Source organism: Cuculus canorus, chromosome 3 (assembly GCF_017976375.1).
Source record: "Cuculus canorus isolate bCucCan1 chromosome 3, bCucCan1.pri, whole genome shotgun sequence".
In the NCBI taxonomy this organism is placed as follows: Eukaryota; Metazoa; Chordata; class Aves; order Cuculiformes; family Cuculidae; genus Cuculus; species Cuculus canorus.
In genome coordinates, this window is record NC_071403.1 from 77,711,492 (window position 1) to 77,735,520 (window position 24,029).

General features: G+C 39.7%; 1 protein-coding gene across 3 annotated transcripts; it reads right to left on the reverse strand.

The window, feature by feature from the left end:
• Positions 1 to 398: 398 nt before the first annotated feature.
• Positions 399 to 24,029, reverse strand: PPP4R3B (protein phosphatase 4 regulatory subunit 3B). 3 transcript variants are annotated; one of them, XM_054061983.1, is made up of 16 exons: positions 23,669 to 24,029; positions 21,991 to 22,046; positions 16,433 to 16,531; positions 15,079 to 15,699; positions 11,513 to 11,590; positions 10,609 to 10,725; positions 9,379 to 9,495; positions 8,913 to 9,044; positions 8,319 to 8,421; positions 7,201 to 7,242; positions 6,382 to 6,540; positions 5,530 to 5,699; positions 4,239 to 4,378; positions 3,580 to 3,764; positions 2,921 to 3,045; positions 399 to 2,094 (listed from the first exon to the last, which is right to left on the reverse strand). In XM_054061983.1, exons 1-16 carry the CDS (start codon positions 23,808 to 23,810, stop codon positions 1,999 to 2,001), a joined length of 2,382 nt encoding a protein of 793 aa, XP_053917958.1. In that variant the 5' UTR covers positions 23,811 to 24,029; the 3' UTR covers positions 399 to 1,998. The 3 variants fall into 3 exon arrangements, with proteins under 3 accessions (XP_053917958.1, XP_053917957.1, XP_053917956.1); XM_054061982.1 differs by having other exon boundaries at positions 2,921 to 3,123; positions 3,580 to 3,743; positions 23,669 to 24,028; XM_054061981.1 differs by having other exon boundaries at positions 437 to 2,094; positions 2,921 to 3,123; positions 23,669 to 24,026.

Genomic DNA, 24,029 nt, shown 5'->3' on the forward strand with positions numbered 1-24,029 from the left:
CGTCCACAGCTTCAGGTTAGTCAAGGCACATAGTGCGTAACTTCGCTGCTTGAGGAGCGCGTGCAGCTCTGGAGGAAGTCAATCATTGTTAACAGAGTTGCATTGCACTGGTAAAAAACAAGGAGTCCCATTCCTGGTTGCCTGGAACCCACAAAGGGCAACACCACTGTCCCCAGGTCTGCGCAGGTGAACCGTCACCCATCAGGATGCTTGTGTCTCGCCCACCTGGCAGTAAGCCCTCGCCTGTTCCTGCTGGGATTCCATCTAGAGTTGCTTTTAAAACTGCATGGAGAGGGAAGCTTAGAAAATACTCTACAATGGCCACACTGAAAATTCTGAGTTAACTCACCCTGTACAACAAACCAAACCAAAGCAATAATTACGGAATTACAGGGTCACATTTTAATTCCTGAATTTTACAGTTCAGCATTAATATCACCACATGTATACAAATGGTGTAAAACAAGTACAGTGGTATTTTTAATACAAAATAAACTTCTGTTTTATGGAAAAAACTATACTTCATATCTACACAGACAGCCCATCTTTTTCCAAACAATAGCTAAAATTAAAATTAACTACAAAAAATCTCCAAAACAGAGAAACTGCTTCAGTTTAAACTATTCCAGGAGAAATGGACCCATAAACACATATTACAAGAGTGATCGATGCGGTGGATTGCAGCTGGTCTCGCATTTGAATATTTTCTGACACATCAGTTGTCGCTGGGAAATTACCTCTCACTTCGTCATGATCTCAGATCACGTATGGGCAAACTAACATTAAAATATTTACAGTTCACTTACTGCTCTTGAAAATAAAACCTGGACTGTTTGCCTCTGTTACCTTGCTACCAACTTGCCTATTTTCGTTACGGTTCACTCACCGACTGCGTGGAATGTGCCTTTCTGTTTTAAAAAGCAGCTTTCACGTTACACCCAGCTGCAAGTGCTGCTTCTCGATTCTGCCTCAAAGACTGGTGTTCTGTCAGTAACAATTCCATCTTGGTCCAAAGCGACTTTGCTGTAAAAATGCCGCTAAATTAATGGCCACAAAAAACCCAGTAGTGTTTCTTGTTACAGCCTCAGTTACGCAATTTGAACTCGCCAACAGGAAAATGGCTCGCTGCTCCGAGCAGAGGCAGCTCGTCTAACAACATGGAAAGTGATTCCAATGCGGGATCTTCCACAAGGTGAAGCCAACAGCTATTGGTGTGTGCTGTGTAAAACACCACTTTGACACAAATGGCTCCTGGAGATATTTTGGAAGCAATCATTCCTTGGCATAGATATTACTAAAAACAAGCAAAATCATCCATTTTGGATCCAGCTTCCATTGTCTCCTCTTGAAAAATACAAATTAAAACTTGTTTTTAACTGTTCTGAACAACTCAACATGCACAATAACTGCAGCGCCCCTCCCTCCAACAATGAGAAATGCAACTTCATTGGTAAGAAATGGTCCCAAAATCTGGATTGTTCTAATGCAAATGGAGTTAGTTTTCCCTTAAATTTTTCTTTAAAAGAGGCATTGCTAAAAGAACACAACTGACAGCACCATTACAAAATTAAGATTACTGGGTTGATTTTTTTTTTTTTCTAGTTCTGTTAAACACTGGGGAAACCCTGCAATATTTTTAAAAAAGTGTTTATTTACCTTCCCTTTCCCTCCCCCTGCCCTCCCGACACCTGAGACATTCCTTGCCGAGAAGCCATCATCCAGGTTCTGTGAATGCTAACCCACTTTTGAATTTTTAATGTTTTTGACAGCCTGAATGGCTCCTTATTTACTAGAAAGACATTAAGTTCCTTGGGATCTTTGTGTTTACAGAACTAACCCTTTCTAGCCGATATACTGAGTTTCTTTTGCTACCCCTTGCATTATCTTATATACTTGTGGGAGAAAGCTTTCTGAATCAGATTCTTTTTAGCTCTTAAAACAGTTGCAGCATTTGAAACCCCATAATAAAAGTTTTCTGTTCCAAAGTTTTGGTTTCGTTTATGAACCTAGACGAGGTCTTTTCCGTGGAGATGCCTCCTCCTCTTCGTCATCATCTTCATCATCAGGATAATCCACTAGGCCCACTAGACTTCCCTGCCAATTTGAAAAAAAAAAAGGAAAAAGAAAAAAATAAAATCTTACGTTGAAAAAAATACGCAGGAATGGGAAATCTTAGTACATGACCCCCAGCCAACCTGTCTGGGACACGTGAGCCTGCAGAAGGTTTCTCTGATGGCCTTTTTCGTTCAAAGACCCATTTATCTTCAGAATGTTTTTGAACCTTGAAGTTAAAAAAGCACTTGGAAGTTCCTCGCTCCTCTGGATCTGGCCTCAAAATTATTTAAGAATCACTTTTTAAGCTCTTAACTGGACAGGCACAAAATCTAACGCCTGCACTGCATATCCATTTTGCTGGCAAGTCTTAGGTGTGTGCAGTAAAATTTCTGCCACGCTTTTCTGCAGCCCCTCCAGGGCTCGCAGGCTGGGATTAAAATAATGCAGACTTGTACGAGACATAGCGGAGCTATCGCTGAACTGCATTTCTTCTGGTTAAAACCACAAATTCCCAGACTGTGGGCCTGCTAACATCACTCAGGAAAACGAATCTCATATGTGTATCTCACACAGAGCGGCAACCGGACAGTTAAAATGCTGAGGAGTGGGAACATTAAGAGAGGTGGCGAGGTTCAGCTGTGCCCACCAGGTTAGCAATGGACTCTAGTCCCACTTAAAACTCCCTTCAACCTTCCCCCAAACTAGTCTGGGTTTAACTAGACAGGGCTTTGAATGACTTCATATGTAAACAGGATGCCCTGCCTAGAGACTAATGCTAACTATAGCATGTCACAAACAGTACGGTCCCATTACACTGCTCTGCTGCCCTAAGGAAGGACAGTAGCTTTTGTACAGGTTCTCCCACCTTCGTGGCTGTCACCGTGGTGGTCAGGGTTGTGTTCTTTGAAGAGGAGCTGTTGGAGCTTGCTGGTGACGTCTGAGCTGCCACGGATTTACTGTTTGCACCATTTGCGCTGTTGGCCGCACTGGCTGAGTGGGAAAAAGTGAATTTGAATCCCCCAGCTGAAGTCCTTTTTGGAAGATTCTCTTTGTCTTCACTCTCCTTAGCTGAGGGACAAACATTGCCATACTTAAGTATCAGCTGTACACTAAGGAGCACCATCCCCATCACAGCGGAACCACAGGGCAAAATCCACCCAGATTTTATATTTTAACTTGGTTAACAGCTCACCTACTGACTGCAGCCAAAGCACACTGGCATTTCAGCTGAGAATGGCACAGGGGCCTTGGACATGGGGACAGCGCTCGCTCAGTGCTCACAAGTACACACAAAGTTTTGCTTTTAAATGTCATCTTAACTAGATGCACGCTTGGGAGCAATTTAATCCATTCTTTTAATCCTAAACTAGCTTCCCACAACATGCTAGGAATTCATTACTTAATTACATGGAATACTCTTTCTCCTGTTTATGATATAGAGCACAAGCAGCTGTTTGTTTATATGATATTCCACACAGCTGCCAGGGAGCACTGCCAGTGCCGAAGTTGAAATTGAGTAAATACCTTTTTTAGTTTCCATAAATTTTTCATAACTATCTGGAAAATCATCCTCCTGTTTTGACTTCTCAACTGGAGGTACAACAGCTTCACCTTCTTCCTCTTCATCTTCGTTGAACCACATTTCTTCATCCTCCTCTAAGGCTCTTGCATCTCTGCGAAATCTATTGCTACGCAATATAGATGGAACACTGTAAGAGACACATGACAAGTGATTCAAGCTTTGCCAGCTGTTTCAGGCTTGGCCAGGATCAGAAATGGCTTCTGATGCTTTAGAGTGATTTTGGAGCATGTGAGAAGGTAGTTCTGCTCCATCCCCAGCTCTAGTGTCAACATAAGCTTCACCAAACCCCCAGGTGACAGTAAGGCAGACTGAATCCCAATTCTGAGCAGCAGAGGAGGATCCTGCTCTTCATAAACTGAGAGTTTTCCAAATGTGATATTTAATATACTGCCAAATATGAGCCATGCCGCAGTAGGCCACAAGGAAAGTCACATAAGGGTTTATTCTGACTGAAGAAGTCTTTATCACAAATGAAAAAAAAAACCAATCCAAACTTCCTGATTTTTCTGTCCTCCAGGAAAGAAAAAAAGAGCCTGCAGTAAGATGAGGCTAGATATGGCATTCAATAAATTGGTCTCTGAACACATAAACCACGTCATACCTGTTCAATTTCTGGTTTTGTCGGTCTTTTTCTTGCTCATATTTTGTCTTCAATCCCTTGAATGTCTGAACATATTCAATAGATTCAAGTGCATTATAAAAATTTTCAACTATATGTGCAATAAGGGACTTAATATCTTCCTGCATAAGAACAAAACAGTATTTCAGTCTCAAACATTAACATGCAGAAGTTCAGAAAGCTTTAGTTTTAAAAGTAACTGATTCATTGTCCAGAGTCAAAATATACTCTAAAGAACAAATGTGAAATAATCAGATCTTTCTTAAATGAGAAAGTTGAAATCTAGAAATAATTATTAAACTTCCCATATAAATGGACGTTATACTCAGCACTGTCCCAATTCTATTTGTGATAGCTTGATTAAACCATGATGCTTACTACCTAGGATTAAGCCTTCTTGAGAAGAACATGTGTTCAGCCGTGCCCTGCTCTCCCCACAGGTTTTAGCTCTCTCTAGTCCTCAATAACTACAGCGGTGCACATGGGCTGAGGCACCTTCTGTTCAGTTATCCTCTAGTAAGTCTCACCGTAATCAGGTAAACCTTAACTTTCATACTATCCTAGTAAAAGTCACCTTTTCTTGCTGGGAAAGACAACAGCTACGATATCCTACAACTAAAAACTGCCCTTCATCTTTGAACTGCAGAGTGCAAAGATTCCCTGAGAAGATTCCCAAACAGAGGCCTCCACAGTGAGCAGCACAGCAGGTGCTCCAAGTCCTTGTTTTACTGTAGGGGTAGAAAACAAACTGGGCGCTTCTGCTTGTCCTGTCTGTCCCCTCCACATACACATTGCTCCCACAAATGCTCCGGTGGAAAAGCCACTGACTCAAAGCTGATGCCACCTAAGAAAAAGTGTGTGTAGGATTTTAAAGGACAATGATAATTCAAATTTATAGTCTAATTAGTCTCATTTAGAGCCAATAATACCCAGATATACTCACATATAACATAACTCCCTCAATTCCTCACTTCCAAGTTTAGTTTAGAAGCACTGTCAACTACTAAACAGAATTTTATCTACAGGACACTACCTTTTAGCATGTAAGCATGGACTTACACGTAAATAGGGCCTACACGTACTCTCGAATAGGTCGATCAAGTAGAACTGCACAAAGCAGCTTACTGGCTCCTTTCAATTTGGATATTTATCTATGAGATTTTTAGTTTGTGATTCTAAGTAGTAGAATGGTATTTCATGGGGGAATTTCCATTTTGTATTTCTACCCGAGATGTCAAACATGCGTAAGAGTAGAAGAAGCTTCTCAACTTACCACTCTGATGAATTCAAACAGCTCAATCACAGCAGAGTTGAGCAGATTGTACCTAGTTCCATTATCCAACAGAGCGTTTATAACTGGTTCAAACAGGTTTCCCTTGGTGATATAACGGTTATAAAATTCATCTTTTAGGCCAATTATCCTCCTCATAAAGCGAAGAGCACCTATATGAAGAAAGAAATTCAACAGTTTAATAACTACATAGCAGGGTTCCAACTCTCTTGGAAAGAACCGAAACAAACTTATGTTGCCGAGAGGAAGATGCACCTCAATCCAAGAGCATTAAAAGCCACCTTCTGAATGTTCAGAAGAAACATTTAGTGGACAGGTAACCTTTTGTTCATTCTTTGACTTTCTTGTGTATTCGAATGTGACCATGGTCCATTAATTTCTTTGTGAGATAAAGCAGCAATAAACTTTAGCATACATGAAATTAAATTATCATCTCATTCCTGTGTTCACCTTCCAGAACCAGCCCCTATTCTTTAAAGGCCACGGTTCACAACATTTAATTCACTCCCCACAGTGTGAGATTTAGGATGTTATTAAAAAATGACAGTATTTCCATTTAAATGAGATGAGAACATTGATCACAAAGGATCCTTACTGTGATAAAGACTTTAAAGGATCACTGTGGTCTTCAAAAGATACAATTCTCCTCCCACCACAAACTGTGGTCTACATGAACAGGACATCTACTACCTTTTTTCAAAACTACTAAACAGCTACTTAGTAATAAATAGGAAATTAACATGAATTCTTAATTTTAGTATACTCTTTTACTAATACCCATTCCATGTAGTACGTCCAAAGCCTCAGAGGAAATTGCAACAGCTCCATACTCACACAAAGCCAGAAACGTGTGTTTTGAATTCATCAAGACCAGTACTCTTCTTAGCAAATCTTTGTTCATAATGTAATTCTTGATGTGATATGTGTGGTGCTCCACACAAAAAGTAAGCAGCTCCAAAATTAAGGCAAGTAGTTGTGCCGTTTGATAATTGTCTATGAAAAAAAAGAATGCCCAAGTTATACTAAAAAAGTACTGTCATGCCCCAAACCATCACTAAGCTCAGTTGCTGTTACAATTCCTGTCATCTTTTTAGCAGCATACTGGATTGCTAGGAAGCGGGATATTGGGTGAGAACAAACCACACAAATTTGGTGAGAACAAAACACATAAATCTGTTTTTTTCAGTCACAAAAATAACCCTGACGAGGCAGTGGGACTTCTTCCAGGATCAGCAAGTTACTGGTGACAGCAATCCAGCTCAGCGGGACATAGTTACATGAAAGCCGCTCAGATTTATGCGGACCAAATCAGCAATGTCTTTTCATAATGGTAAAAAATGAAGCCCATACAGATAAAAATCCAAACTGTAAAAGTTCAGCTATGTCTCTTTAGTACATGTTTTGGTAACAGTCATTTGAACCTTCAGTTGCAAGGTTAACTAGAAAAATAAAAGTAAAACCCAGTAACTCAAAAGCACAGGAAAACGTTCCTTCAGCTTCCTGTAATATCAAACGAAGCAAAGCACCTATATCTATTTCAATAAAAAGTATTTAAAAACTAAAGTATGGACATATCAGAGGTTTTTTTTTAATAATAAAATCATACACAGCATATGAGACGAGCTTCAAAACTCAATGTCAATTAAAACTTACCGGGACAAATTGTATTACTCTTAGTTGACCCAACTACTGCATCTGATGAAAAGAAAAAAAAACAGAAGTCCGAAAAAGGTTTAACATATTTCAAAAGATGGGGATAAATAATCAATTCTACCAGGTCTTCAAGCTTTTCATCATATCGAAAGTTTCTGTAAGCTATGGAGTAATAAACATACAGCAAGAACGCAAGCCAGGTGAAACGGCTATATTCAATTTACATTAGAAAGTTTCAAACTCAACTACGTGAAAATACATCATCTAATACTTATATTATTCCACTCTAGGCTACAAGAAAGCGCCTATCTGAACTTTCCACATAATATTATAAAATGAGTACTACAGATATTCTACAAGTTTTATTTTTGTATAAAGTGCATAGAACATTTATTTTTTTCGTTTTAACACTTCATATGAGAAGACAAGATGAAAGAAATGTTGCTACGAAAGACATGCTGGCTTGACTTGAAAGAGCACTCAGAAAAAGTCTGACTCAAGAGGCTGTAATGATGTTAAATTTCTGCTTGTAAAGCGCTAGAGGCAGACTAGTGAGTGTTGCTCACTTGTGCCAAACAGATTTCCGATTCTTTTGCTATGACCAAGAAAAATAAAAGAAGAAACAAGATGATGGCGTTTCAAGTTGTACTTTGAAGAGATTTCTCTCAGCACTTCTGTACTACAGTCCAGTGAAAACTGGTCTTCGGAGTTAACCACCTGAGTGCATCCGATGCCTGCAATCACGTAACCACTGAGGGATATTACAGTATTTTCGTAAACTGTTTCCTAAAAGTTCCTGTGAACTAAAGACACTCTCTGCTTTACAGCAAATGCTCTCTAAAATCATGCTAGTAAGACTAGTATACAGTTAACAGTACACATCAGGGAGATATGCATTGTACAAAGCACAGTATGCATGCAGACCATTATCATTCAAAGCTGCAATAAAGGGCTATCAAAACTTCTGCCCACAGAACCCCTGGCAACTGGGGGAACAAGAGTTTTCAGCATGTGTACTCCCAGCTTGCATCACAGGCTTTTTGCTGTTACCAGGACTGTAAGTGACTTGGAAACATCATAAGACTTAAACGGGGAAAAAAAACCAGTAGCAACGTTACCTTTTTCACATTTATCTTCTGATGTGTTAGCCAGAAGCGGTGCAGTAAGAACGTGCATACAATGGTTGTAGAAGAAATTGAGAAATTCACTTTTCTCCGTTTTCTAAAACAAACATAACTTTATTAAATACTTGTGCTTGTATACTTCATTTTAAATAAGAACAAGCAAAAGACAGCCTGCAAATAATTCTACCGACTCCCTCAGGTCTGCCTGTGCCCTTTTGGTTGGTCCTGCAACATTATCTTCTCTCAAATAAGGTATATTTACTTATTTATTGTGGGAAAAGATCTGAGACACATCAAACCAAACTAACTATCGCCAAAAAAATGGATGCAAATATGCTATTTCACTGAAGCACGGCACTGCTTATTTTAACAAACACTTGCACAACAGCACATACACACACCTGTTATTATCAAAACTTAATGGAAATTTTAGCTTATTATTTTAACTTGTTTAAATTCAGCACCAGACCATACACAACACCGTCAAAAAAGAATAAAAATGCCTCCAACCACAATAACAGCAATAAAGATCAGCCTTCTAATTTTGCTGAGACAGTAAAGTATCTTTACCCCTTTGTATTTTCTTACATTAGTTGTGGCCAACATATTCTCTGGATCTATAAGAGTACGCAAGAGCCCCATTAACTGAACGGCTCCCCCGAGTTCAGGATCAGTATCACAGATCATCTGCTCAATGACCACATTGATGAGGAGTATGTCCTGCAAAACATGAGAACAAACAAACCACAACACAATTAGACACAGTTTGAGCAGTGGAATTATTTCTCCAGCTTTTGTATAAGGCTTCCTTTTTATTTTATTTTTTTTAAATTTAAACGAATAGTGAAATTGAGAGTTGCATTTAGACACTGGAGTTCTGTTAGGCACAGACCTCCTCACCTAAAATTTCTGTTAGGCAGAACTACAATCTTATCTACAATCTTATAAACACAAACATGCTCTGAAATTTTTGTACCTTAAATCTACTTTTTTCCTAAGTTCTGTCTGCTCTAAAACTAGTATATTCAATGAACTCCAAAACACTTTCACTTACATCATCACTCTGCTGGGCCTCTTGCATTACAAATTCTCGGACCATGGATGGACTAAATTCTACTAGATAAGAAAATATATCTGTAGCAGCAGATCTAACTTGCAGATCATCCATTCCCTATGAAAAAAAGAAATCAATTTATTACAGTAAATCAAGTTTGGTGTTTATTATCAAGTAAAGCTGGAAAGAATAAGAATTTAGAAGTTTTCAGAACATTTTATTACAGAAGTTAGAGACATACAGTAATATAGTTATAGAAAAAAATAAAGCAGCAAAATCTTTTCCCCACTATTTCCCTCCCTTAGAAAAAATGCAAGACATCTGTGAATTGATAGCTCTAATTTAGGCACGAAACATTTACATGTCTTGCCAGAATATCTAAGACACTACTATCCTGTGCCTGTTACCCTCAGGTTATTAATTTTGTACAAAAGGACCAACTGTATCAATCAATTAGCACAAATGTTTCTGTACTCATTCACAGGTAACAAGAATTAATCATTTCCCCTAAGGTTTTGCTGATAACTGTACAATTTCTAAGCCTAAAATATTAACATAACAGGAAACATTTGGACTGATCAAGCCCTGGAAAAGAATAATAAGATTAGGGATCATCTAATCACTGAACTTTCATGTTTCATAACAATGTCCTTTGGCAATTTCACAGGTTGTTACTCTAGAATATAAAACCATTTGCCTTCGTAGTTTCTGAGTAACAGGAGCACTGGCAGATGAATAGCGATGGCCAAGCAGCAACAGATGCTTCAACTGAAGGAGTAAAAAAAATCGTGTTTTCACATTGGTGATTAAGATAGATTAATCTGCTTTATACCTCTGAAAAGACAGGATTAGGTGATCTTTGGGATAGCAACAAGCTAACAGTTCAAGATTATCTAAAAATACTTCTTTGGCACTGTTCCAAAAACAACAACAGAGAAAAAAAATCAAGCTGCCACATGAAACAAAGTATCTTAATTTTTATGCTACATTGCCACAAGGACTGCCTTTACCACAGACTTCTCTGTCAGGCAAAGTAAAATATTAATAGTGATGAAGTCAGGCTGCTTCAGAAAACACTGGACATCCTTGGATTCCAAACGTTACAATAAACTTCAGCTTTCAGCAGAGCAAAGCTATCCAATCAAATTAGACAAAGATGCTCAGCAGTTCTCAAAAAATGGTTAAATAGCAATTTAATTTTATTAAAATCAGCCCTAAGTTTTCACTTACCATTACTATTTCAAGAGCTGGAAGAATTCCCAACTTTGCCAAAGTTTTGAAAAACGCATCTCTATTCTGAGGTTGTAACGTCTGAGAAAACGCACAGAATTCCTTGAAAAAGTTAACCTATTGTACAAAAAAAAATAATTTAAAGTGTATTTAATTCAGAAAATGCTCCACAAGCAGGTAACTTAAAATTAGTATCACAGTTCATGTACTGGTTGATATGTGCATGCCTAGAAAATGGCATTATTCTAGTTCTCCTCCAATGTTCAATAACACCAACAAAGGAAAGTAAAAACAACAATAAAATTGTAAGAGGTTGACATTTATCTCAGAAAGAAATACAGTTGCCCTTTAACTATTTTATCACACAAAGCATAGGAAGGATTTATACTCCTGTCTGGTGTGCCTTTTGTTTGAAAGAACAAAGATGATGCTCTTGCTGAAAGCAAGATTTTAACAAAGCAATTTAAGCTGATAAACGTAGTCAAGGTTAAATAACATTCCTAACGTATATTAAGGGGCTACTGGTAATTCTGAGTAATAGGACTTAAAAGATCTTTTTGAATGAGTAAAGTGCAGTGAAAAAAAGCAGTATGTATATGGCAAATATGAGTGATACTATATGTTGAAGAGTACGTGGAAGAAAATATACCTTGAAGTCTAGGATGTCAGCTTAGTGCTAGTACCTTCTCCACAATAAATAATTATTTGGAACAAATAAATTGGAGCTTACCTTGCAAGAAATATTTTTCTAGTGAGTACATAAACAAAGACTGAGCTACACTGGAAATGTCTCTAGAGTTACAGAAATACCTTAATGACTGTAGAGCTAGCAGACAGTTTCAATATATCTACTCCATCTCTGCAGTTTAAATCATTCAAAGAATTACCAAGACCACTGACTTACCAGTTCACATCGTTTGTCATCATCTGTAGCTTCATCTGTTAATTGTGCAAAAACTTCAGACAAAAATTTCTCATCTTCCTGCGTAACACATAAGAAGAACATGACTTACACAATGCTTCTTAAAAGTTAGAATATCGACTTTATTGGATCCCACACTGTAGAAAGTCAAACAATTGAAGCTAACAATGATGCTTAATCACAAACAAAACCCCACGCATTAGCAGATTTGGTAGATAAGTTTTCTTTTTTTTCCTCTCTTTTTTTCTCCATACTGTCCTAATTTTATCACAAAAAAGGGAAATACGAGAGTACACACTCAGGAGGATCATTTCCAGTGTACTGTTTCAGTACTCATTCCGTCTGGCAGCAGCAGGTCCAGGAGAACAGAACTGTACATTACGCTCAGGACAGGTGATGATTACTAAACCTGCCTTCTTAACAACCAATCTCTGAAGAACATGCCACCTCCTTTCCTTCTCTGCTATGCTACCCCCTGTGGTCTACAGCTCTGCCCTACTCCACACACTCGCTGTATGAACTGCCACACACCTCCACGAATCAAAATTCCAGAAAATAACAGTCTTTTCAGGCTCCCTCCCTGCACCTTGTGTGCAACTTTCCAGAGAGGCTGTCTAAACACTTCTACAGTAAAAACCGTCAGTCAAGGTGCAATTTTTACCATACCGCATCTATGTTAACATCATGCACATATCAGTTACCTGATTTGGGACCTGCAGTTTTGCACGTATTTTGTCAGGCCACCTGGGCACGGGCAATTCAACTAACACATTATGAGTTCGCCGCAGCCATGCACCCATTAACCTTACTCTCAACAAAACAAGCTCCATACCTGCAAAAGTTCGGCCTTTACAGTCTGGAAAACGTTTTTGAGTATTATTTGCTTTTCACATTCGAACCCTTTACTACCAAGAGAAGTTTATTTTTAAGTACATATAAGGATGAGGTTTCACTTCTGATTAAGCATTTCAGTTACACCATCACTTAAAACTCAACAGGTACAAGACAACCAGGGTGAACATCATCATCTCTCAACTGTTTGGGTACTTCTAGACCTCTCTGTGCATTCACTTCTCTGCACTCCTTCACACAGAACATAGCATTGGCATTCTCTCAAATCAAATGCCTCTGCTACCTTTTAAATACTATACTAATCTTAAAGCAAACAGTAACACTATGCTATAGCATTACAAAGTTATGCATTGCTGTACCGATTCAGCTCTATAAACTTTACTTATGCATTGAACAAACATGAATGGAGTAGGAGCTTTCCAGTAAGTATATATAAACACTACATTGCATAACGCAGAGAGTGCTTACTTCTCAATTTTTCTGTGTGGTGTTGCTAATATCTGAGTGCCTTATTAGGCTAAAATAACACAGAATTTGTACAGTAACAGGAATGCCAGCCAAAGACACACGTCATTTTTTTTCCTGATAATCTGAAGTTGTGGGGAAAGTGCTTTACAAACAAATGATACCTGGAATCAACACCAGACAATACATACACCAACTTGGTAGTATATTCTAAGCTCTGCCGGCTTTAACAGCTTAATTAAGCCTGTTAAAAAAAACAACTGTACCACAGTCACCAACAGATAGGCCAGAAAATCCCCACTACAGAGCAGCTGTCAACAGAAAGATCTTTTGCTTGTATAAGGCTCTTGCACAGTATAGACCTGATGTCCTAAAGCATGGGACGGATCTAGGTTTGTTTTCCATGCTCATTCAGTTTCCCATGTAGCTGCCCCTCCTCCACAGCAGCACTGCGATCTACTGCTTCATGGCACGCAGAAAGGAGCTTTACTGCTGTAGCAAACACAATCTGTTACTCCTATAAACTGCATTCTCCTAGGGAGCTTTGCCAGTGTATTTAGGGTAACAACTTCTAATGTGTTCACCGAACCCAAAGAAGCTTTAGAGTTCTTGTGCCATAATAAAAAGCTGATTTACACCAGGGAACTACAAAACAATTTTGAACCTGAATCCATACTACCATGTAGTTTTCCTCAAGCATGTATCACTATCATCTCTTCCACATGTGCTTTTTTCTTAGTTTGTAAGGCAGCTAAAATGATGTACAAGCATTAACATTATTTGTAAATCAACATGCACATCTCTGTCACATTTTTTAAAACAGACAGGCAAACCCATACATGCCATGAATTCTCTCTGGTATGGCAAAGATGGCAAGTGACTGAGAGTAGCAAAGCACTGTCAGGATTTCAGAACATTCTTCGAAGAGTACAAGAGGTAACAGAAATAATAGTTTTCAAACATGTGGTAGAGTAAAACTTACATGAAAAATTAAGAAGTTTAGAGTTAAAAAACCTCTAAATGGAAGCAGGACCGTGGCCTCAGGAGAACGATACTAACTTTATTTTTAATTTTAGGAAAGCAATATATGTAAAATAATAAAAAGGGAAAGATCTATTACATCCCTGAAGGTTTTCAAGGCTAGGCTGGATGAGGCTATGAGCAACCCATTCCAGTGGAAGGTGTCCCTGCTCATGGCGGGGGGGGGCTGGAACTGAATGGGCTTTAAGATTCTTTCCAACCCCTGATTTAATTAAGACAAACCCATTAATTTTGAAAGTGGGATTTACTTCTTAGTTTCTTTCTACTATTCAACGAAAGCATAAAGAAGCCCAAAAGCTTATTCATACAATTCTGTAGTTTTGATTTTTTTTCCCAGTTTCCTATTGCATTCTTTGAAATATTCCTTATGGCAATGTTACTTCTCCAGTGCTCCTTTTCCTTCCACAATTTTACTGCTCTCTTCTTCTTGACACATCTTCCTTTTTCACAGAGACTATCCACACTCAAAACAAAGCCAGCAGGTTTCTCAACACATTTCTCTAAGGACGCAGATCAAAACAAGAATAAACCGACTCTGGTGCCCATTGGTTCACACAACAAAATATGACCTGAAAATACCCCAAATGTCATGAAGTTCAAACACAGCTCTTAACCAAGGCTCCTTTTATGGTCCAGCTTGATTGTTGCATCTAACTACTTTTAAGCCTACTTCTGACTACAAAGTATTCAGTAAGATTCTTGACACAGTAACATATTGGTTATTTATTATTACTTCTGGATATTAGTATAAAGAAAAAAAAATTGATGACTTCATCCTACATGAACATCTGAAATTCGTACCATAACATTATAGTAGTGTAACAGGAATGAACATGTTTTTTGAACCAGAGATTCAGAATTTGTTACAAAAGACGTCACAAATGGCCTTGATACATAATATAAAAATTTGCTTGTTCCCTAAATATCTATGCAAAACCAGCTCAAAATGTGTACGTTGCTTAAAGAAGAATCTTTAACTGCGTATAAACTATTAAATAAATATTAATATATGTAACTCAACTTTACCATTTTTAAAATAAGAAGCATTAGAAATACAGGAAAGCATTCAAAACATTATGCAAATGAAAGCATGTATGATTAACTTACACAGTGTGAAAGTAATCACTTTTGAAACTACAGCTAGAGGTATTTATACATAATTCACCTGTACCGTATTAAAAACCACTTACCTGCAACATACTGACAATCTCAACTTTGTTGAAGAAAATAAAGGAAGTGAGAGTAGAAAGAAAATTCTCTTCAAAAACAGATGGTGTCGGCAAGATGATGTCCTGAATATACTGTACCCTGTAAGTCTGGTGGATTTTTTGCCTGAGTTCAGAGTCTGTTATAGGAATAACCTCCTTAAATTTTGCTGTTTTGGTCAAGAACTCCCTGTGCCGTTTTGGCTGAGCCAAAGAAGGATCATACTCAAGGCATCCGACAACATCCATAATACACTCATCAGAAAACATCACCTCAAACAGAGTTGCTTTGTTGAGGAACAAAATTCCTCTGATAATTTCATACAAATGATGTAAGCCTTCGGTGTTCTCTAAATTCTCGCAGACTTGGAAAAGCTGTAATAGTTTTTTAATGTAGCCTTCATTCTCCAAGGCCAGCGCCAGCTTTTCTCTACGGATGGGTGAGGAGAGAACAGAGGTAACTAGGTCAGCAATCTCTTCAAGTTTGTTGAGTTCACAAGTAGGAAGGTCAATCAAAGGACTAGTTTCAGGCATTTCTTCTATGTGTTCCTCTTCTGACTCAATAAGGTCCTGCGTGACTTCCACTGAAGGATCCTTACCTTGAACCTAGTAAGAAAGCATGCACAATTACTGTCTCATCCCAAAATGTACATAAAAATAATCAAGTCAGTAAATGAAATAACATGTGCATAAGCACTTTTATACCTCCTGTTGACTGGAAAAAATGTCAGGCTAGGCAGAGGAGTAAGTTTGCTGCCTCTGAATTCTATCACTACCATTATCCTCAGTAGTACATTTGTCAAAAAATCAAACCAAACCAAACACTAATAGCATCTGCGCTGTCAAGAAGTCTGAAGCACTTGTAACACAGAGTCAATAAGACTTAGGTCTTGATGAAACAAATACCACTGAGATTTCAGAGCTCATACAGCAGTACCACCTCTTCGTCTTTCACAAAGCTCCTTACACATCACAGTAGCAATTTTCAGTTCTGCCTGGCTGAAACAAGGCAGCTTCCTATAGCTGCCTGAGAGAAGGACAATTAAAAGGTGGTACTTCGGCATTCTCCTTTTTAATAAAAACAAACCAACCAACACTTCCCCCACTAAAATGCCTGGCACCTGAGTTTCACCATTATAGTGATTTTTCAAAAGCGTGAAATTCAATTATGAAAACAACTAGTGTCCTAATTAGTGGCAACAGAAAAGCCACAGAAAGTGACAACTAATATGTGCTTATTTTACAAGTAGATTTAAAAATTACAGCACAAATACATGAAGTCACAGAAGACACTGAAACACCTGGAAGAAACAGAATGTATATTTAAAGTTAACTGTACCTGGCAGATTTTTTCCCAAATTTCATCACAGCCAGCTTTTTCTTGAAAACTCAGTGCTAAATCATAGTTTTCTGCTTCTGACCAAACAATGAGGGTGTCCTGTTCAAGAAAAAAAACAAAACAAAAAATTGTTTCTGAAACAGGTCCACGCTGCATATTAATTGTATTCTGTTAAGTCATATGCCTAAAGAAGAAACAATTTTAAAGTTACACTTGCCTAAAAAGAACAAAAGGCACTAAAATAGTAAATCACCTATTCCTGACATAAGGGACATCATTTTTCTTTTTTGCTATTTTGTGACTACTGCCTCAGATGTTATATATTTAAACATGCTTTTTTTCCATTCCCCCAACACTTATAACAACATTTTTCTGTAACACACTTTTGAGCTAACCGTCTTGAAAAGGGAATGTAAGCATTGTAGGAGATTAAGAAAAACTGCAATATAAAAACATAATTCTTTTCATGCTTAATAAAGTAGAAACAAATCCCCAAGATCACAGGGTTTCTTCCTCAGAAAGGCTTTAATACAGACTTAATAATGCAAGACCTAATACCTAACTCTAAAATAGTCTTTTCTGAATGAAAAGACATACAGCCTGAATAATGTTGAACTCTGCAGTTATTACTCAAGTTGCAAACACCTTGCCAATAGCTATTTTCATTTGAGCAAGATTTTTTTTCTCTGTTACTAATGCCTCTATCAATTCAATCTGTGCATTTGCACCACATATCTGAAAGATTCGCTGGAATTTCTCAATAGGATAAAAAGGGGGGTTTATGATGTTTTATTAGGATACTTGCTGCTGTACTATAAGGAATGTAAGCTGGTACATGACAGTCAAATACACATGTCAGCTTCCTCCAGGAAATTCATCTTCCATGTTAAAATATTTAAACTAAACAGTGCTCTGCTAACTTTGCAGTACATTTGATGAGCTCTAGCAAAATGATATGACATTCCATCAAGTTTCTTGACTTCTGGAACTGTTATCACACTGTTTTGGAGGTTTTTTTGTTGTTTTTTTGTTGTTGTTGTTGTTGGGGGGTTTTTTTTAAAGAGCAGAAAGCCCTTGCTTAGTGGTCAATACAGTAATTTACTTCCCACATTTACCAAGGTCAGTATTCACTGCACAACTTATCAAGGCCTGTAAATGTTTACCTTATGCACCACTTTCATTGTAAGCAAAATATTCAAAGTGATATCTTTAGCCTTAGCAACCAAACCCCAACAAACACCTGACTGGCTTACAGATACCAAACATACTTGAGGAAGCCTCAGGGACACCCAGAAACAGATGCTGCCATTGCCCCTTCACATCTTTATCCCAAAAGTACTTCTCGGTTCCCTCTGTGTACCGAATGACAGTGAACGATGGGGCTGATTGACAACTATCTGTAAAGTGTTCGCTACGCTAAAATGCCAATTCATGACATGGTATCATACAGCACCTATCTGGTTACCATCTTTCATGTATCCACCAAAGACAGAGGGACAAAAACCCATAATTAATGCCAAGTGATCATTGCTACCTTTGAACCTGCTGCCAGTCAGCATTCCTTAAGCATTTTTTATCAAAATCAGGTTAGTTTAAAAGGTTTAAACAGACCTCTGTTAAGGCAGATATCTGGGCTTACACAGGCCAGGGAGCACTTTTCTGCTGGCAGATGTGAGGGGACTAATGTTTGGGAGGGGACTGCTGACAAGCAACTGACACAGGGCAGCAGGTAAACTCTTCCACTAGCACAGCTATCTCAAACACAGCATAGCTATCAAGAAACACAACTTAGCAGCTGCAGCACAGCAACCATCACTCTGGAACATGAGTGAAAATCAGCATCACTGATACAGAACTAATTCTTCGGTACGTTTCTATAGCCATCTTGATCTCTCAGTATCCATATGCAGTTGTGTCTTGGGAGTTTTCTCTTTGCCTTTTTTTTTTTACCTTTTTAATAACAGAGTTTAGTACAACATCCTTCTCTTAAAGCCACATTGTTGACAAATGCCTACTAACAGATCAGCTTCTTTATTCCGAAACATAATTGCAGGCCACATTAAAAACAACTGCATTCACATAACCTCAAATTCTTCCCTGCATGCCCCCCCACATCATTTTTACATATTCCTTTAAAGAAATCAAGTTTTCTGGTTCTGGAAATAACTGAAATCACTGCATTATGGTTTTAATGCTGTTCAGGACAGTTGTCTGTTTACATTACAATGTCATATATTACACTTCCACTTTTGTCCTACAGTCACAAATATTAATAGGTAGTGTCCCTGCTTTCAGGCTCAGATTCACGTGCACAAATGGTACAGCTTCAGATAGCTGACACTAGTTTTGTTACAGCTGTCCACTCCCATCTCTGGCTCATGGACAGCTGAATCTCTGTGTTTACAGTGTGCAGTTTTAGTGTGAGCAGTTGAACTGGGCTTCAAGGAAAAAAAACAATCATTGTCAACTATGGGCACGGGAGAGTCTGATCAGCTCCTTGTTCTGTTCTATTTCAGATTAATGTAAAAAAAAGAATGCTTAAGTACAATTTTATGACTGTCACAGAACTCAAAATCCAAAATGTTTACCGTGAAATGTTCTGTGGAATTACTGATGCATTCTCACTCAAAATCAATATTTCCAGGTAAGTGGAGTCACAGAGGTGCCTCAATGGACAAAGAAGGACATACATAAAGAAATCCTATTCATAGCCCACAAGGATTCAAATAAGAGATATAGTGCAGTAACTCAAATGAGTGCATGCATCCATAGAGCCTGCACTGAGAAATTCTGTGAGAATTCTTGAGCTACTGAATGGGACCCGTTGGCAATCTGCACTGCCCACACACAGCTGGAGCTATCTAAGTTTCACCAAAAATACTTCTGAAAGACTGTTTCCTTAGAAAATGATTGTCCAATACCAACATAAGATCTACTACTTTGGCGTACACTGTCTGCATGACCTAAGACAACCTACAAAGAAACAGACAGACATTTTCCAGGCCTAGCTGCTGACAGACTACCACTCCTACCTGCTTAGATGAGCACCCACAACGAGCAACAGTAGTGTTCCTCAATTCAATCAAGCACAATATAAGACAAACAAAAGAGATTAAATCAGAACAACCATTTAAACAGAGAGACTAGTTCAAACCCCTCTTTAGTGCTGGTACTGGTTTGTATGATGTCTGCTATTCCACTTCTCCTTGTTCCTGCACCAGCCCCTCACCCTCCTCCTACACGAGCGCAAGTGTGCTGTGCAGTGAACCAGATGGGGGAACACATGCCGATAAAAATCTATCCAGCAAGAACAGGTATTTAACGGAGTCTGTTCCTACATCTAACCCGTCACGCAGCAACATGAACACTCATGCTGGCATGAAAGAGGAGCAAAGGAGTCCCCTGGCAACCACTCAGGCTGGCTTTCACAGCACCCCTGGAGATGTGTTAAATCCTGGTCTCAAGTAATTCCAATTTTGCCTCAAGCACTGCTCTGTTGTCACATAAGTGATGGCAGCTGTGCCAAAGACAGTATTTGCACACATTCTTCTTCTCAGATCTGAATGGGTAGAGCGCACCTACCAGAGAGTTAATACCAGAAGGCAGTGTTTACGGTAAGGATTTCCATAGCAGTTCAAAGTCTTACAGCCATGCTGCTGAAAATTACCGCCCTCGTACCTGAGCTGGAGGAACAAAGCACATGAATGGATCCATCTGATTTCTCACTGAAGACATGCTCTTCTGCCAGTTTTGCCAGGGAACAGTAACCTCAAGCAAAAGGTGGAATAACAAATAGGTGTGGTAACAACCTTTTAAACTGCCTCCAGAATGCATCTGACCCTGCTCTTTGGCCAATACGGGGTGTCCAGTGCAGGTATGTAACTCTCAAAGTCTATGCCCTCAAATCCAGGGGCATCTAAAGCTATTTAGGCTCCCATGTTCTTTGCATATGTAGAATGAGAGGTTCTTTTAAGTTGTATGCTAAGCAGCCTGGCACCTATGTGCAGTCCAAGTGCTTTTTCTTGTGAGAAAAGAGGTCATGATTATCATCTGCCTTGACATAACTGAAGTCTGCAGAAAAGGTAGTGACCACAAATACGACTTGAAAAGGCAGATAACAGGCCTGCCCTGTTTACCATTAGTCAGTAGTTAAAGGACTACTTAGCACAGTGTAATATTGGCAATCACAGGGCGATGCACAGCAACTAAAACTAAAAATAATTTCTTTCATTTTTTCACAGAAAGCTGCTATGCAAATCACAATTTAAGAAATAACTATCCAGTATGTCCATTCGAGTAATTTACATGAAGACGAATATGTAGGTAGGGCATTCCTTTCCATCAAGCTGCACTGTTTCATGGCTTTCCCGAACACTAAAGTGATCAACAGCTTAGTAAAAATCTGCAGTTGAACTCTGGCAAGTTGAAGGAAGTGCTCTCCTCCATGCTGCTGTTCACCTATAAGCATCTGCCCTGAAGAGATCAGTACAGCCTCTGAGTCCTCAGGCTAAACCTAATGAGTGAAAAGTGGAAACCACAGAAAACAGTTTGCTGAAAAGCCAGGCCCAAGACTCTGACTCACTCCTAAGCTGAAGTCAGCCAACCTGTGCTCAAAGACTAAAGTCTCTTTTCTCAAATTCTCATAACATAACATGGGGAAAAAAAAAATCAAAATAAACAAAATCCTTAAAGATTTGTCTCTTCAAGATTTAGGAAGAACAAAATTACTCTTTTCTAGCACTACAACACTTACACTGCTCTGCATTATTACGAAGACCAGCACAGAAGACTGAACAAAAGAAATAGAGAACCTACTGCAGAACAAAGGATCAGACAGAAAAAAACTCCCAATAATAACCACAAGAACAATGTAGGCAGAGACACCAAAAATTAATGCAGAAAAAGGAAAACACAATAAAATCAAAAGAGATTCTAATTCTTTGAGTGGATTAAACAAAAATGACCTATTAACATAGCTCCCAATGGTTTTACTTCTTTGTTTCGCAGAAGGCTTACCCCCAGGAATGGCAACTGTGTAAGGAAGTCTCACCACGGCTGTTCACTTAGGATAGCAGAAGTTTTCAGGGCTTAAAACAAAAACTAAGCAGTAACAATGAAAGAAGTCCCACAAAGACAAATTCCTCTGTTATTTCCAGAAAAAGACCTCAAAAAGTAAATGCAGCTCTCTTAAGAGCCAGTCAACATTTCGCCTTCCTAATTTGGCCATTATTTCATACAGTCTAGGATAAGAGACAAAAGTTATACATATATGTTTCAAACTATTTTTCCTGTAACGAGTTCAATATTTACCCAAGTTGCACATATTCTCTTCAAAGCTCGAAGTCCAAAAGGTCTTTTTAAGAGATCAACATTTAAATTTCTGGAATGCAAAGTATTATAGGACCTACAGGCTTTTAAACCATTTTTCACTTCTATGGAAAACACCATCAATAAGTGCTGCTTTGCTTTTCTTCTGAATGGCGCCATTAGTTTAAGCATAAAACAATTTCTTAGCATCATTAATCAGAAAAAAAATAAACCCTGGCAGTAATACTTGCCTGCTGTTTTTGATATGCAGTATTTGGATTTATCTTCGATTCTAACAGCAGCGAACCTGAAAGAGGTATTAAGAGATATTTACTGAGTTTAACAAAATAAACACCTCCACGCATCTTACAGCCACTGCCTACGTGCCAGCCAACATATGCTCAATTTAATCTGTATCTTCCAGGAAGTCCAGGAGAACCATTGTGTTTCAGAGGATCACAGAACAGTTTGGGTTGGAAGGGACCTTAAAGATCCTCCAGTTCCAACCCCTCGGTCACAGGCAGGGACACCTCCCACTGGCTTTGCTCAAAGCCTCATCTCACCTGGCCTTGAACACCTCAGGGATGGCGCACCCATGACTTCTCTGAGCAATCATGTATGAACATAATTTCCAAAAATAAGCCAAGTAAGACACAACTCAACATAAATAATCATATTAAAATATATTTTCCTCTTGTAATTTAGACAAAAATTCTCTGTAGCACTCTTTTTCCTCCTGAACACCAGTGTCACAAACAGCTTGCTTAGCAAACCTATACAAATCTGCACCAGGTAACATGCTGCCCAGCATAAAAATGTTTTTAAACACTGAAGCCACGTGGACCGTTTCCTTCAACTGCCCTTCAGAATTGAATCATCCAGATACCATAAAGCCAGGAACTTTATCTTGTGTATGCAAGTAGTGTATGTATCCTGGCAACAGCTCCAGTCATTTATACCAACCTTAGGTGGTTTATTTAGCACATTAGCACCTGTTGGCTGACAAAGTGGCCAACACGTACCCTTCCAAAAAAGATCCTTGAGGTGACTTTAAAGTGCAATAAAATATGAAGAACCCTGCACAACTCGATACAGTCAGTGAATTTCTAGTGGAAAAAACCCAATCCAACCCAGCAACTTTGTATAGTAGCACAAAAGGGAAGGGAAGAGCACTTCAAAAGCAAATAAAATTTTCTGAAAGCAAAAAAGATGTCATCACACGTAAATTCATCACTATTCACTCAGGGGAGATAGAGCTGGCTGGGGAAACTGGAAAGGAAGGAAGGCTAGGGCAAACGCTGCTGCGGCCTGGCACGGGGAAGAACCTTGGAACAGATCTACAAGGGTAAAAAGGGAGAAAATAACCCAATAACCTGGGGTCTTCTCTAAGAAACATAAGGCTATGGAACTGTTGGAATGGGTCCAGAAGAGGGCTATAGAGATGATCAGAGGAATGGAGCACCTCTGCTACGAGCACAGGCTGAGAGTTGGGGTTGTTCAGCCTGGGGAAGAGAAGGTTCTGGGGAGACCTTACAGCAGACTTTCAGTACCCGAAGGGGGCTACAGGAAAGCTGGGGAGGGACTTTTACACAAGGGCACGTAATAACAGAAGACAGAGCGGCTTCCAGTTGGAGAAAGGAAGATTTAGATTAGACGTTAGGAAGAAATTCTTCACAATGAGGGTGGTGAGGCCCTGGCACAGGTTGCCCAGAGAAGTTGTGGCTGCTCCATCCCTGGAGATGTTCAAGGCTAGGTTGGATGGGGCCTTGGGCAGCCTGATCTGGTGCGAGGTGTCCTTGCCCATGGCAGGGGGGTTGAACTAGGTGGGTTTGAGCTCCCTCCCGCCCCGAGACCTTCCCGGCTCTCCGAGCGCGAGGCCAGGCCCGGAGGCGACGGGGGAGGCCCGGGCGGCCCCGGCTGCGCTCTCACCGTCCGACTCGGCGCGCACCAGCAGCGACATCCCCTTGAGCCGCTCCACGTAGGTGGAGGAGACGTGCCCGGTGCCCCTGTCGTCCCATTGCCGATCCTCGTTGAGGGTGTAGACCTTCACCCGCCGCCGGGTGTCCGACATGGTGCGGGCCCGGGCCCGCTCCGCCTCCGCGGGCGGCGATGGGGCGGGAAGCGGAGGCCTCCGGGCCGGCTCAGGGGCTCCGCGGGGCCTCGAACGCGCCGCTTCCCATGGTTCCTCGGCGGCGAGAGAGACCAGCGGCGCCGCCCCGCGCTCGGGCCCTGCCCGGCCGCCGCCTCGCAGCTACCGCCGCGCCGCCGCCATCTTGCGCCCGGCTCGCGC

Excerpts from the sequence above, each read along its gene's own strand:
- PPP4R3B (XM_054061981.1), bottom strand. The coding sequence starts at position 23,810 with ATGTCGGACACCCGGCGGCGGGTGAAGGTCTACACCCTCAACGAGGAT. Across the intron at positions 22,047-23,668 it reads GGTGCGCGCCGAGTCGGACG|GTTCGCTGCTGTTAGAATCG; the intron begins GTGAGAGCGCAG and ends TACCTCTTTCAG. Across the intron at positions 5,700-6,381 it reads ACACACGTTTCTGGCTTTGT|GTGCTCTTCGCTTTATGAGG; the intron begins GTGAGTATGGAG and ends TTCTTCATATAG.